At 35.6% G+C, this 14,954-nt stretch overlaps 3 protein-coding genes and 1 pseudogene across 4 annotated transcripts; 2 read left to right on the top strand and 2 right to left on the bottom strand.

Moving 5' to 3' along the window:
- The first annotated feature begins 673 nt into the window (after positions 1–673).
- LOC103829088 (lysine histidine transporter 2) lies at positions 674–4,281 on the top strand. Of its 2 annotated transcripts, XM_033275400.1 has the most exons (8): positions 674–1,906; positions 2,001–2,200; positions 2,378–2,761; positions 2,953–3,346; positions 3,429–3,534; positions 3,617–3,708; positions 3,800–3,868; positions 3,975–4,281. In XM_033275400.1, the coding sequence occupies exons 2-8, from the start codon at positions 2,019–2,021 to the stop codon at positions 4,071–4,073; spliced, it is 1,326 nt and encodes a 441-aa protein (XP_033131291.1). In that variant the 5' UTR covers positions 674–1,906; positions 2,001–2,018; the 3' UTR covers positions 4,074–4,281. The 2 variants fall into 2 exon arrangements, with proteins under 2 accessions (XP_033131291.1, XP_018508336.1); XM_018652820.2 differs by lacking the exon at positions 674–1,906 and having other exon boundaries at positions 1,942–2,200.
- Positions 4,282–4,698: 417 nt separating this feature from the next.
- Positions 4,699–7,329, bottom strand: LOC103829087 (3-oxoacyl-[acyl-carrier-protein] reductase 5, chloroplastic). The gene is made up of 11 exons (XM_009104759.3): positions 6,970–7,329; positions 6,716–6,870; positions 6,398–6,451; positions 5,984–6,064; positions 5,851–5,896; positions 5,681–5,775; positions 5,573–5,605; positions 5,329–5,463; positions 5,156–5,249; positions 4,985–5,067; positions 4,699–4,899 (listed from the first exon to the last, which is right to left on the bottom strand). The coding sequence occupies exons 1-11, from the start codon at positions 7,118–7,120 to the stop codon at positions 4,867–4,869; spliced, it is 960 nt and encodes a 319-aa protein (XP_009103007.1). The 5' UTR covers positions 7,121–7,329; the 3' UTR covers positions 4,699–4,866.
- A 147-nt stretch (positions 7,330–7,476) lies between these two features.
- LOC103829085 lies at positions 7,477–8,821 on the top strand (annotated as a pseudogene).
- LOC103829086 (2,4-dichlorophenol 6-monooxygenase) lies at positions 8,741–13,011 on the bottom strand. Its single transcript, XM_009104758.3, has 10 exons — positions 11,613–13,011; positions 11,442–11,524; positions 11,237–11,372; positions 10,676–11,169; positions 10,547–10,594; positions 10,279–10,453; positions 10,060–10,172; positions 9,877–9,973; positions 9,571–9,790; positions 8,741–9,457 (listed from the first exon to the last, which is right to left on the bottom strand). The coding sequence occupies exons 1-10, from the start codon at positions 11,812–11,814 to the stop codon at positions 8,896–8,898; spliced, it is 2,130 nt and encodes a 709-aa protein (XP_009103006.1). The 5' UTR covers positions 11,815–13,011; the 3' UTR covers positions 8,741–8,895.
- Positions 13,012–14,954: the final 1,943 nt, after the last annotated feature.

Genomic DNA, 14,954 nt, shown 5'->3' with positions numbered 1-14,954 from the left:
AATGGTTAATATCGTTTATACCCTTAATGAATAAAATGTATAACTAAATTAAAAAATAAGAATGAAATTTTAATTTATTTGATTAGATAATTGATTAAAATTAATAATAGTAAGAATTATCTAAAATCTGAAAATATAATTTAAAAAGAAAGATAATTTATGTATATATTGTATTGTTATCTGAAAAAGTTTTTTAATAAAATGTTAAAAGCATGAATTATATAACTACATATTAATCAAATAAAATGCATAACTAAATTAAAAAATAAAAACGAAATTTTAATTTATTTGATTAGATAATTGATTAAAATTAATAATAGTAAGAATTATCCAAAATCTAAAAATATAATTTAAAAAGAGATAATTTATATATATATTGTATTGTTATCTGAAAAAGTTTTTTAGTAAAAAGTTAAAAAATGAATTATATAACTAAATATTAATCAAATAAATTTCTTAATTATATAATTAAAAGTAGAATATTGAATTTTCCAAAATCTAAAACTATAATTTTAAAAAGAGATCATTTATATATATATATATATATTGTATTGTTATCTAAAAAAGTATTTTAATAAAAGTTAAAAACACAAATTACATAATTAAATATTAATCAAATAATTTTTTTAATTATATAATTAAAAATAGAATATTAAGTTATTTTAAGATTTATTTTAATATAATGAATATAGTGTACAAAGAACTTTTCAAAAATTATGAAAATGTTTAAGCCCGCATCACGGGCAAAACACCTAGTAAAGGTTTATTTACGGATTGAAAAAAAATACAGAAAACAGGATAATTAACTTATTTAACGTGGGTTTACATTTTACAAATAAGAAAGAAAAATCTTATTTTACGCAAAAAGAAACATATGATGAATAAAAAGATATGGTGTAGCTGTTAGATAGAAGGGAATTAGGTCAATGAATACAAATTTTTTTTTTTCTTTTCTGATAAACCCTATTGACTGATCCGGTCGATTTCGGGAGGAACGCACTTAGTATTACAGAGTGGACAGATTATCACACTGCTTGACCCGAGTTTAGAATACCTTCTGGCTAATGCCAATGGGTGAATCAATTATTTGTTACGATCCACCATATAAACTACATGGCCCAATGTCCAAATCTAAACTGACCAACTAATAATAATTTAGTTCATAAGGAGAATCGAATCTAGGACTAATGTGAGTACACATCAAACCCCATTGCCACCAGACTACCATTACTTAGTTTAAAAAAAATAATAATTCTCGATAGTTTTTCTTTTTTGGAAATATCACGGGGTTCAAGTGAGTCTTTTTAACCATAACGATACCTTCGTATATTGAAGAGTCTAATTGACTCTTCATACCCACAATTACTATGGAAATGTAACCCTATTTTAGACGTTGAGTTAAGAAAACACTGTAATATACATGTCAAAGATGTAAGAAAATGAAAAAAAAAAAGAGATACAAAAACAAAAGATATTGTTGCCAAAAAAAAACTAAAGATATTAAAATACCGAAAGGTATCAATTCTTGGGATCATCCGAATACAAATTTAGTTTTTGCTCAAAATATAAACTAAAGTTATAAAATTGTCCAGTTGGCTAAAAGATCTTGTTATATCTTCATGATATTTATTTCCAGATTAAAAGATTCATGAAATGCAATCAGGTGATCTGAATGAAGAGAAAATCTTTTTCCTAAAAGAAAAAAAACATGTGAATTTAGTCATTACAGAACAAGTGGTGGGAATAAAACACAACGGCTTCTCAGCTGTTGTTGCCTTATACAACGGGTTAAGACCAAAATATTTAGTAACATAACTAACTTGAATTTTAAATCTGTTTATTACAAAAAAGAAATTTAAATTAACTAACGTAAAATTGAATAATTAAACCAGACAAAGTCGTTAAAGTGAGTGAATCTCGAATCTTGATCCACTCTTATAAATACTACATAACTCTCATCTCTTCATATTCATTCTAAAATCTTCTTGTATCTCAAACAGTATCTGTCAAAGAACAATATGAGTAAGAGCGAAATGTCAGCGAGCGAGATTGCTGCGGCGAAGCAGAAGAAAGTCGACGACTGGTTACCGATCACATCCTCAAGAAAGGCCAAGTGGTGGTACTCTGCTTTCCACAATGTTACTGCCATGGTTGGCGCTGGTGTTCTTAGCCTGCCCTACGCTATGTCCAATCTCGGATGGTACGTTAAGATCTATATTTTAAGCCGCCTTTGAGATCTATGAGGCTTGAAACACTTACTAAACATATATTTTTCATAATCATTTAGGGGATCAAATGATATATATACATATTAACCACTAATATATGATTCATTTCATTGATTTGTATTCACAATATACTCTTTTGTTGATCACAGGGGACCTGGCGTGACGTTGATGATACTGTCATGGTTGATAACTTTGTACACACTGTGGCAAATGGTGGAGATGCACGAGATAGTACCAGGGAAGAGGCTTGACAGATATCACGAGCTTGGCCAAGAAGCTTTTGGCGAAAAGCTTGGTCTATGGATCGTTGTGCCTCAACAGCTCATCGTGGAGGTTGGTGTCGACATCGTTTATATGGTCACGGGAGGAAAGTCCCTCAAGAAAGTCCATGAACTCCTCTGCCCCGACTGCAAAGACATCAGAACCACATTTTGGATCATGATCTTTGCTTCTGTCCATTTCGTTATCTCTCACCTACCCAACTTCAACTCCATCTCGGGCATTTCACTCGCAGCTGCCGTTATGTCCTTAACGTAAGACTTCTTTAACAGCTAAACCATTTTATTTTTTGAAATGATATTTAGATCTTAGCAAAAAAAAAAAAAAACCTATTAATCACATTCATTAAGTTTTGTCTTGTAACTTGAACGTTACGTTTCATTTCCATTTAAAACATTTATAGCAATCATATATTGGTTTGTATGGTTTTGTGATGCTTTTATAGTTACTCAACTATCGCATGGGCTGCATCGGTGCACAAAGGGGTTAAACCAGATGTAGACTACTCGTATAGAGCCTCGACAACTCCTGGAAAAGTATTCAACTTCTTGAACGCGATGGGAGATGTGGCTTTTGCCTACGCAGGTCACAACGTCGTGTTGGAGATTCAGGCCACCATCCCTTCGACTCCGGAGGTCCCATCAAAGGTTCCAATGTGGAGAGGAGTCGTTGTAGCGTACATCGTAGTCGCCATTTGCTACTTCCCTGTAGCGTTTCTCGGTTATTGGACCTTTGGAAACAGCGTTGACGACAACATTCTCATGACTTTGGAGAAGCCAGTCTGGCTTGTCGCAATGGCTAACTTGTTTGTGGTCGTCCATGTCATTGGAAGCTATCAGGTCTCCACTTATCTGATCCCTCTGATTGAATTGATAATATAACATGAATATTGACATGTGTTACTTTTGTGGAGACAAACAGATCTTTGCAATGCCCGTGTTTGACATGATGGAAACCGTTTTGGTCAAGAAGCTGAATTTCGATCCTTCCTTCACACTCCGCTTCATCACTCGCAGTCTCTATGTTGGTAAGCCACACATACTCCTCATATTATACACCTAACTTTCATTTTAGCTACTTCATTAATTTGTCTGATTTGGACCATGCAGCTTTCACTATGTTCATTGCGATATGTATCCCGTTCTTTGGTGGACTACTCGGTTTCTTTGGAGGATTTGCCTTCGCGCCAACAACTTACTACGTAATCATTCATATTGGTTTCATTCTTTTTTCTTAGAAACTATAGTTATGATTAATGATATAACACACATGCATTAATGTTGCCACTACAGCTTCCATGCATTATCTGGCTCATTCTCAAGAAACCAAAGAGGTTTGGTCTATCCTGGACGATTAATTGGGTATGTTTTCGTTTTTACTAATGATCTATAGTTTTTGGTTTTTTTTCTTGTACACTAATAATTTTTGTGTTTGGTTTGGTGTTGTGTTAAAAATGAAAAATTGCAGTTCTGCATTATAGTAGGAGTTATATTGACGATCCTAGCACCCATTGGTGGCCTCAGAACCATCATTATCAATGCAAGCACCTACAAGTTCTTCTCTTAGATTGCTTCTGCTACAACAAAAAAAAAAGAAGGAAACAATCACGGCCTGTCTTCGTTTTCTACGACTGTCTGTTTTGCTTACCTTTTTCTTAGTATAGTTCGTAATAATTTTTTTATGTGTTTTCTGCTTTAATAATTTAAAACTCTCCATTTTCCGGTTCTTTTGTTATTTGGTAACTTTATGGATTGATGACGTACGAGAAGTTGATCACTAGATCATCTAGTAGTCTAGATGCAGAGTGATAGATATCACACACAACTCATACTACCGGAAAATATAGCACAAAAGGGATTCAAATGTTAAAAGTGGAAGCAGACATGACAAGAAACATAGCTAAAATCTTAGAACTAAAGAATAGTAAAGTAACTCCCCTTTCTCTCTCAGAAGATTTGCAGTTGAAGAATGAGCGCCTGCCTTAGCTTAAAGATGAACACTCGTTTACATAAATTGAGAGATTCTATCAATTGCTATATTTTTCAAGCTTGATAGTAAGTGATAGACATCATGAGTCATTCTATTTCGCTATAAGATATATGATCCTTTTAACTTTAGATTATATCTCAAAATGTTAAATTCAATTAATTTCATGTTACTAGAATTTTCCTTAATTCTCAGCGTAACAAAGTAGTGAATTAATAAAATATTTGATTTATATATAGATTATGTAACGGAGTTTAAGCAATGAGAGTTAAAGGTCTCTCCAAACAGAAACCGCAAAACAGAAATCCGACCAAGTGCCAGACACAACTCAAATTTGTCTGTTTTACCAAATTGTTTTGCTTAAACAAAAGGCCTAGATTGCAATACCTCCATCGATGGTGAATGTCTGCAAACAACAATTTTAACCATGGTTAGGCAGAAAACAAGGCTAATAATACCAAATCTTCATTTGATAAAGAGTATGAGCTAACCTGTCCAGTTATGTAACTCGCTGCCGGGCTCAGAGCCAAGAATTCTACCAAGCCAGCCACATCTTCTGGTTGTCCATATCGTCCTGGAAAATTGCTTTGTATCAGATATACATCCTAGCCTACTTAAAAGTACCCGCAACAAACGCAAAAGTTGAACCCTCTATTTTTTACCTAATGGGATTGTTCCCAAGATTTTCTTTTCCATGTCTTCTCCAAGCTTGGCAGTCATGTCAGATGCAATGAATCCAGGGCACACCACATTCACCTGTAAAAGAGCAAATTGGTCAATGGACCAAGTTTAAAAATCCAGGAGTATGATGAGGAAGATAGCCTAGGTCACATACATTTATATTCCTGCTAGCACCCTCTCTGGCGGCAGTCTTGGAAAACCCAATAACTCCAGCTTTAGCTGCAGCGTAGTTTGCTTGCCCAATGTTACCAATGAGACCAACAACTGACGCTATGTTGATGATCCTTCCCTGCAATATCATATCCAAAACTATTACCTTCAATTATACTAATCAATAAAACAATGGAAAGCATGTGAGAGGACAAAGGCGGTGACAGGGTGAAGTGAAATATTAATACCTTTCTCTTCTTCATCATGATCTTTGTTGCTGCCTACAGAGAGAGTAAGTAAATATGAATTTCAGACCCTAAGATTCTGAGTATCAAAACTTCTGTAGGAACACTAACCTGGGTACAGAGAAACACTCCAGTGAGATTCAACTCCATCACTTCATCCCACTGGGATTTCTTCATTCGTATCAACAAGGTATCCCTGGTAATTCCTGAAAATTATGTAGTCATCATGTCAGTAAGATTACTAAGTAAAAATAAATGGGGGAACTAAGGTTTGCATATACCTGCATTGTTAACCACAACGTCAATGGTTCCCCATTTATCAACAGCCTGCAGAAAATAAAATTACACGAAAAGGAAAATGAAAAGATGTAGGAGAGTTATAAGATAAAAGAAGAGTAGAATTGATCAACATACGGTTTTCATCATGGCGTCCACATCAGCCTCTTTCGAGACATCGCCCCCAAAAGTAATAGCCTCGCCACCATATTCTTCAATCTACAAGTCGATAGACAATACATGGAAATAAGGTGGACGTGGGAGATGAAAACACTATTGACTGAACATAATATTTATTAGGTAAAAGATGAAACATTTTCCAGATGCAGAGAAGAGAGTTGTAATTCAGTTCTTGTCTCAGAGACCAAAACTGTTTCAAGGATTCATTGTTGAATTCAAAAGATAACACATTTCTTTCTGTAGCAATTAAAAAACCGCTGTACAAACTAAAGAGATCTATGATTTATTGATCTAAAGTGATACCCCAAAACAGAAAACAAGGAAAGAGCTTCGAGCTAAAAGATAGTAGTGTAATTTAGAGCAACAAATCACCTGTTTGGAAACTTCTTCAGCTTCCTTTGCGGACCTAGCATAGTTCACCAAGACCTGTAAGCAGAACCACAATGTTTCAGTACTAGACCTTACCTAAACAGTATTTTATTTCTTTCTGTAGAACTAATAACTAAGGCTTATGGGTGGGTACCACACTATCGAAGAGAAACTGGAAGCAAACCTGAGCTAGAATCTTGATTACTCAAAAGACAACTTAAAGACTAGTAAGGTGCAAAGTGAATGGCTTTACATACCAAAATCTATAACAACAAGTATGAATTCAAAACAAGGAAGCAGATGGTATAAAAGCACTATAACCTTACAGCCAGCTTTGCCCAAGGAAAGAGCAATAGCTTTACCAATGCCTCTAGAGGCACCAGTCACAACCACAACTGGAGATTCCACTTTTGGAACAGCTTCTTCTGTTGTTTGCTCAGTAGCCGTGGCTTGAGCTTGAGCTTGAGCTTTCACAACTGGGACAAGATAGAATCTAATGAGAAGAGAGAGATTTAAAATCTTAAGGGAAACTGCCAAGCAAGCAAGCAAGAGAGAGAGAAAAGAAGTTGAATTACCAGTGGATGTCGCACATCGCAGCATACCGAAATGAGGCATCGCAGACTTAAGCGGAGCCCATTGCCGGACCTGGCAGATCTCACGGTAACCGAGCTTCCCGGCAGTGGCTTTCAAGGACGTGAGTTTCGTTGCTGCGACGGTGGTGGCCATCGAACAGTTGTTTTAACTGTGAGAGTTGAGGAGATGGTAAACTCCGTCCGTCAAGATCGATTCAGTGGAGCGGAGAAAAAGAGAGAGAGGCGACGAAAGTTAAAAAAAGTCTGAATTTTGTATTTTATATTTTCTAAACAAATATTTTCAAGAGAAAATAAAAAAATTCGAAAAGCGATAGGAACGAGGTTGTCTGTCTGTGAACTGTGCAGTGTAGTTGAGTTGGAGAGCTGGTGGGATGTGTAGACAGCAGCAGGACTAGTCAGATAGAACCGAACCAAACCGAATCGATTTCAATTTGTAGTTTACCAAACCGGTCTATAAACCACATCGAACCAATCTTCTTTGAATTCGATTTTGACGGAAAAGTAGTTGGTCAAAGTAAACGAGGAAGAGAGGAGTAATGTTAATACGAAAGAAGATTAAACGTCACGGAGACGCTCGCTATTGGATTAGATTTCGAAGACGAACATTCATAAAAGGATTCGAGTATATGCCCTTAATTGTGGATTATTTATTTGTCATCTTCTCTTTCCATCTGAAGCTATCGCACATTTGAAGAAGCCTTTACGAGATTCTTCCATCCATCGTCGCCATGGAGGATTCTTCTTCCACGCCTACTGCTACGTCTTCGACTCATTACTTCTCTATTTTCACGAACTACCCTCTCATCTCCGCCTTCACGGCATTCGCCATCGCTCAATTCATCAAACTCTTCACCTCCTGGTACCTTCTGTCTCTCCCCTCATCTCTGTACATGGCTCATTCTTTTTTGCTTACATGATCTTGTTACATATTTGTCCTCTTAGTGGGAAAGGATAGATCTTTTACATGTTTTGTAGATTATGCAGGTATAGAGAAAGGAGATGGGATCTCAAACAGCTTCTTGGGTCCGGAGGAATGCCTTCTTCGCACTCAGCTACCGTTACTGCTCTCGCTGTTGCTATTGGTTTACAGGAGGGCTTTGGTGGTTCCCATCTTGGCGTCTGTTGTAAGTTTCTCACTACTTTCTCTCTTGTTTATTTATCTTTATGTGATTGATTTGGGTGGCAGGTAATGTATGATGCTACCGGTGTAAGATTGCATGCTGGTCGCCAAGCTGAGGTTTCATTGCTTCTCCACCTTTTCTTTGTTCCATTTTTTTATTTTGTCATGAGGCATTTGAGCTCTGGTATCCTGATCTCTGGGGTCTGATTCATTTCCAGGTTCTCAATCAGATTGTATTCGAACTTCCTGCTGAACACCCACTGGCTGAAAGCAGACCATTGCGTGAGCTTCTCGGCCACACTCCTCCCCAGGTATGCACTACACAGTTGATTGAACAACCTACAAACACTTTTAGAAGCTTGTGTGAGTTGATGGAACTCTAGGACAAACTCTAGTCTGTTTTGACTTTGGTCGTTATTTGAACCACTCTTTGATTTGTATGAATCTTGTTTCTCATCAGATTCTGTTTTCAATTTGCTGGGAGATCAGGTAATTGCTGGTGGAATGCTTGGAAGTGTTACAGCAGTCACTGGATACTTGTTTACCAGGATAGCTACTAGCTAACGTGAACCAACAATCATAGACCCAACTCCTCTACCTAGTGAAACCGCTGAACAGTACCGAAATACATTATAGTATAAATATTCTTATTTTTGAATGTTCTCCTTACCATTCTACACTTTATGTAAAGAAATTAAAACACTATTACAAAAAAAAAAAAAAAACAGAAATGGTTTTATTTGGAAATAAATAGAATACAAATAATCTGTGGAGTAATTTGGCATTGTTCATTGTTTACCTAGTATGATGTTGAAGACATCTCTCATGTGCAGAGTAGGTTCCAAAGGAACACTAGACTTCATACGCCAAGCAATGTGTTCATCAGGGCGTACCAAAATAGATCCTCTCTCTGTCATCTTACAAATACTCCACCAAGAAGCTTCTCCACTACTTTCTTCTTTAACTTCCATAAGGTCAACAACATTTTCACATGGAGCTAATGCTGATTTGCTATCCCTTACAGCACCATCATCACTCCTACTAGGCCAGATTACACATACCTTTACATTAGCCTTAAACTCTTTTGCGACTTCGAATGTAGCGCGAGCTAGCTCATAGGACTCTTGTAAAGGCGATATTATAAGTAGAAACTCCACTTTGTCAATGGAAACAAGATCCAGTGTAGAAACAATGACTTCTCTTGTGGAATCTGACAGAACTTTCACATACATATGGGGCAGTCTTGAACCTGGTTCAGCACAGGGAACATAGTCTCTTCTACGACCACTTGGTGCTTCAGGATCACCAGCTCCAGACTCATTATCAGGAACAATGGCTCCCTCTTGGTACCTAAATAGTAAACACAGTAGCTTGGTTACTCAGACTACAAAGCAGATTACAAAAGCAGTCTGACCTAGTTTCTACTCTTTTTTATTCTACAGTTCAAAAGATGATGATGATACCTGAAACCAAGATCCTCTGCAGGAAACTGTAGTTGAAGGCTTTTTCCTCCTTCAAATATACTCCGTAGTCTGCTAAGTCTCTGATGTCCTAGTGGATTGCTCTCATTTAACAGAGATTCCGAAAGCTGTGCACGACCTAGTGCAAAGACATTATCCAAGATTGCTTTTTGCAGCCCAGTTGGAAGGATGGAACCGACTGTTTTGTTTATAAACCTATGAACTACAACACCACAGAGATATAATTAGTTTAAAAGCTGATCACTGAACGATGAACTGAGCAAGAAGAAAAGGTAGTTTTAGTTTTACCTGAGTTTGCAATTGTTGGGTCAAGACCTAGCGCTGAAGGAACCGACATAGCTGCTCTGAAGTTCTGAATGCTGAGTGAAGTATTGAACAGAGCAATCTAGCAGTAACAATAAGATGCTTATCAATGAATCAAGCTAAGAAGAGAGGATGGCAAGAAAAAAATTGAAAAGATAAACACAATACCGGTCTACGCTCTGTTTCATAAGTATTAAGGATCGAAGATTTTGCAGAGCCCTGAACAAGAGCTGCTATTTTCCATGCAAGATTATGAGCATCTTGAATTCCAGTGTTCATTCCTGCAAAAGTCATTTATTTCTTCCAAGATTAACCATCACACACGAGAGAAACTGTCAAAGAACGAGTGTATGGTTTCACTTTTTTGAAAAGATTTGGAAGACATACCAAAACCTCCAGCAGGTGGGAACCTGTGAGCAGCATCACCAGCAAGTATCACTCTGTTCTCACAGCACATGAATTTTTCGGCGACTTCAGCATGCATGACCCATGGCTTAATATCAGCTACATCCAAGTCTGAAAGCTCATGTCCCACCAAGTTGAATATCAGCACCTTGCACATCTACAATAAAATAAGATCAATGACACGAATCACAAGCAAATAACATTTGAACTTGGTCACAGCTGAGACTGAAATAAGACTACGCAGGTGTACCTCCGGACTGAAATCAGATAGGCTCTGTTGAGGAGGATAGTATGGAATCTGCAGTTAAAAGAGATGGTTACACGCTAAGCTACTGTATATAAAGTAAGACTAATTGAGATTTAAGCATCCTAAATGTACCTGCAAAACAAACTCTCCTTGTAGAAGATCATGGGCAACGAGAACTCCTATACCTCCGGTGTTGAAAATGAAAAACAACATCCCTGGTCTGTTATTAATCAAGTACTCACCGAGCTCCCTGCTCATGAAATGGACACTAATAAGCTTCTGCAGATCTCTTTCCCCTCGCATTTCTACATTTGTAAGCCTTCTTACAGCACTCCCAGCACCATCAGCACCAACCAGCAGACTACATTGGATGTTTCTTTCCATACGCTTGCCTCCTTTGAGAAAAGCAACAGTTGCAGTAACACTTTCCTTGTTAGCATCAATCGCCACACACTCATGACCCATAAGAACTTTCCCCGTAACATCAGAGTCAAGCTCAAGACCATCCGACTCGTTGGAACTTTGAAAATTAAAGCCAAGGTCTTTCAACCGCTTAAGCAGTAAACTTGTCAATTTGTACTGGGAGAAGTGAGCAACGGAAGCAGGGCTGACAACCTTCTCAAAATCTGTTTAAAATAACAAAATCAAGGCCTGCATTTTTCCTCGACTAAATGTAGAGAAGAACACACACACCTTGAGGCTGCATGTGGTCCACTGTGCCTAGAGTTGAACCGGAGAGGGACGTACAGTATATAAACTTCCTCCACAAATCTACAGGAGGCTGTGATCTTTCAATCTCCCCAGCTAACCCATCCAACTTACGGAAGATCTAAGCATATGAAAACTAAGAATCATAAATCAAAGATCATTAGAAACAAAATCTACACAATGATCTAACCTCCATGGACCGGTTGTTGATGAAATGAGCTTGTGGATGTTTAGAAAAGCATGTGGCTTTGTCAACAAGAGCACATTTCACACCTAACATGAAAGATGAGAATCCAATTCAATCAAAGACATGAACTCAGCTTTAACACAAAAGGAAAGTACTTTTCAATGTAAATAGTACCTAGTTTGGTGAGAAGGATGGATAAAACGAGGCCTACCGGTCCAGCACCGACGATCAGAACAGGAAGCTTAGCATCTTTACCGTGAAAGAAGTTTGAGCCTGAAAGGTCCCTGCTTTGGAAGTATCTCGCTGGGTACACTCTGGCCCTCGAATTGTTTCTGCTTATTCGTGAAACCCTCTTGATCAGCCCAAGTAATCCCATTGTCGAGAAGCTAGAGCTGAAAACTCTGGTTTCAGCTCCTGGACACAATCAAGAAGAAGACTTTCAGGTTCTAGAGAATCTATATCATGAAAGAAGTGCACCGCAACTCCAGATAATAGGGTTGCGACGGCGACAGAGATGACGATGTAGTGACAGAGAGCGATGGAGTTGCTGTGACAGAGGCGACGGAGATGCGGCGCAAGAGACGGCGTCTCTGGTGGAGCCGACTGTTTACGATCTTCCCTTTTTTATATTTTTGATTTTAGTTATATACCTAACTCGATTCATACGTGGTTCCATAGTTTCCATAATAATTCATTCTTATTTTTATAAATATTTTAGTATTATGAAATTGGATAAACAATTTTCGTTTAGATACTTTTTTTTTTTTTAGATACTCGAAAAAATCAATCTAGATGTCAGTTTAGTTAATAATCTTGTACTCTCTCCAGTTCAGTTTAGTTGTAGTTGTAAAATAATTTTTTTGTTTCAAAATAAGTGTCATTTTATAATTTCAATGCAAACTTTATTTTTTATATTCTAATTTATTTTTTTATTAGTTGAAATATGGTTAATTGTAGGGATAATTTACTTAAAACCAAAGAAAACTTATGATATTAGCTATGTACCAAAAACAGTAAAACTTGTAGTTTTGTTGGTATAATAGGTAATATATAATGACGAAATTAGCCTCAGAAGCTTCGGATAGAATTTGTGTCCTATAGGAAAGTACAATTAATAGGTTAGCTGATAATATTTTATTAAATTTGCTGATATTTGGCAAAGATTTAGTATAGATTTGGTTATATTAAACAAAAATACTTGTTTTCTCTCTCATTATTGTTGTTTCTTTCTTCATCTTCTTCTACTGTTTTTTTTTACATTTGCCTGATGAATCTAAACAAAATTAAAAAGATCGTGAATTCTGAACAATCTCATGAGTTCATAAGTTTCTCTGCTTATTTCTTTAGGAGTTCATGAGTTGCAAACAACCAAAGAAGATCATGAATTTCCTTGCTTCTTTTTCCATTTTCTTCCTCTACATAAACACGTGAGCACATCCAACCATTCATCATCATTATCACAGTCCCGAACAAGATTATGAGTTCTCTCTACCAGAGTTCATTCTCTATCGTACAAAAAATTCCTCGGGTCATTTTTCCAACAATCAAGACGGTACCGTCTCAGAATTAGCTGGCTCTCTGGTCGTGTATATGGTTGTTATTCGTTTAGCCAGCTAATCAAATATGGACCTGGTCTACTTTACCATCCTCCACTTGATAAAAACTCAGTAACACGATGTGAACTAACACAAACAAAGATCATAATTAGTTGTTTTATATTCTTTTCAGTGACACATAATGAACTGCTGCAAAACAGGTTTGGAGATGAGCTTGAGAAGTTCTAAATAATTTGTATTGAAAATGCTAAATTCTTTGAGTACTATATATTGATGATAGTTACAATAAGTTAAAAACTTCTAATATGATGTATCAAAGAGCTATGCTATGATAATATGATAATTAGACGAGTACAATATATAATGGATGTATATATTAATTCTTAGCTTGTGTATAGAGAAGTTTAGCCGGTTATAAATGATTCAAATATATTATTCTTGAAATGATAGTTATTTACATTTTAGCTTAGCCATACACATTAAAATATTGATTTGCTTATCAGTGACACAATGTGAACTAACACAAAGATCATAGTTAGTTTTCTTATATTGAGTTCAATGACACGAAGTGAATTAATCTTGTAAAACAGCTTTAGAGATGAGCTTGAGGAGGTCCAACTAGCTAATTCGTATTGAAAATGTTAAATTCATATATTGATGATAGTTACAGTAAGTTAAAAAATTCTAATATGATATATCAAATAGTTATGCTATGATAATATGATAATTACATGGCTACAATATAGCATGAATGTATATATTAAATCTTAGCTTGTGTATAGAGGAGTTTAGCCGGTGTAGATGATTCAAATATATTATTCTTGAAAATGATTGTTATTTGCATTTTAGCTTAGCCATACATATTTGATTGAAATGAAAGGTTTTAGCCCATCTTTTTTATTAGTTGAAGTAGTGGATGGCTACAATATATCATGGACATGTAAATTAAATCTTAGATTGCGTAGACCATATTTAGCTGGTTACAAAGGATTCAAATATATCATTCCTAAAAGTGGTGGCAATTTGACTTAGCCATACATATAAAGTGATAGCAATACTTTATTTTCCAACACGGATAACAACTTGAGAATACAAACTCAGGAACACTTAACAATCTACATATGAACAATATACATAACAAGAGTCTAATAGTAAAATAGAGAATGGTAGATGACACATAGAATTACTTTTAAGAGTAAAAAAATTATGTATTTTCTTAAACATAATATTAGTTTCAACAAAAGGAAATACAAAATATTTAAAAATGTTGTTAACCGGATAAAATAGGCAAACCCGAGCTAAACATAAGTTTAGCCTGCAAGAAGAAAGGTTAGACGTCTAGATGACTCAGTATCACCAAAACTTGTTTTAAGTTAGGCTATGGACAACTAATTTTATATTTCCATTGCTAACACATTATTTACGTTATATTATAATAGTAGCATATCAATATAAAATTAGGTAAATTACTTATTATAAGATATGCTGCTTACATGTTAGTTAAATGAAGTTTAACATTCAAATTAGAAATATCATTTGTAATTGTATTAGAAAAATATATGACTAATTGCAAATGTTATACTACATGGTAGTGTATAGCCGGCTAAAAACATTATACATCTTTTTAAAAGATAATATTAGCTTTAACAAAACAAAACAAAACACAAAATACTTGAAAATGTTATTTACCGGATAAAACAAGCAAATGACAGCTAAAAATAGTATTAGCTCGCAAAAACACAAGTTAGATGTCTAACAATGACTTAGTTTTAACTTATACTGTATATGAGACTTGCTATTAATTTTGAATACAATTTTGCATTATTAACATATTCAAGATTAATAGCAAGTAGATAAATAAGTTGTTATCTGTTATTAAATAAGTTAACCATTCAACAACAAATCTCAAAAATCTAAATTCAATGATACATGTAGAAATATTATCAAATTGTTACAGTGT

The sequence above is a fragment of the Brassica rapa genome, chromosome A07, assembly GCF_000309985.2.
Source record: "Brassica rapa cultivar Chiifu-401-42 chromosome A07, CAAS_Brap_v3.01, whole genome shotgun sequence".
Classification (NCBI taxonomy): Eukaryota; Viridiplantae; Streptophyta; class Magnoliopsida; order Brassicales; family Brassicaceae; genus Brassica; species Brassica rapa.
This window is presented reverse-complemented; position numbering and strand designations above follow the sequence as displayed.

What these genes read in the sequence shown, in the direction of transcription:
- LOC103829086 (XM_009104758.3), bottom strand. Translation starts at nt 11,814, where the DNA reads ATGGGATTACTTGGGCTGATCAAGAGGGTTTCACGAATAAGCAGAAAC. An exon ending in CCCACCTGCTGGAGGTTTTG is followed by an intron (nt 10,173 to 10,278) that starts GTATGTCTTCCA and finishes TGACTTTTGCAG; the next exon opens with GAATGAACACTGGAATTCAA. An exon ending in ATGAAACAGAGCGTAGACCG is followed by an intron (nt 9,974 to 10,059) that starts GTATTGTGTTTA and finishes TGTTACTGCTAG; the next exon opens with ATTGCTCTGTTCAATACTTC.
- LOC103829087 (XM_009104759.3), bottom strand. Translation starts at nt 7,120, where the DNA reads ATGGCCACCACCGTCGCAGCAACGAAACTCACGTCCTTGAAAGCCACT. An exon ending in GCGATGTGCGACATCCACTG is followed by an intron (nt 6,871 to 6,969) that starts GTAATTCAACTT and finishes ATCTTGTCCCAG; the next exon opens with TTGTGAAAGCTCAAGCTCAA. An exon ending in CGAGTTACATAACTGGACAG is followed by an intron (nt 4,900 to 4,984) that starts GTTAGCTCATAC and finishes TGTTGTTTGCAG; the next exon opens with ACATTCACCATCGATGGAGG.
- LOC103829088 (XM_033275400.1), top strand. Translation starts at nt 2,019, where the DNA reads ATGAGTAAGAGCGAAATGTCAGCGAGCGAGATTGCTGCGGCGAAGCAG. An exon ending in GCTGCCGTTATGTCCTTAAC is followed by an intron (nt 2,762 to 2,952) that starts GTAAGACTTCTT and finishes ATGCTTTTATAG; the next exon opens with TTACTCAACTATCGCATGGG. An exon ending in CACTCGCAGTCTCTATGTTG is followed by an intron (nt 3,535 to 3,616) that starts GTAAGCCACACA and finishes TGGACCATGCAG; the next exon opens with CTTTCACTATGTTCATTGCG.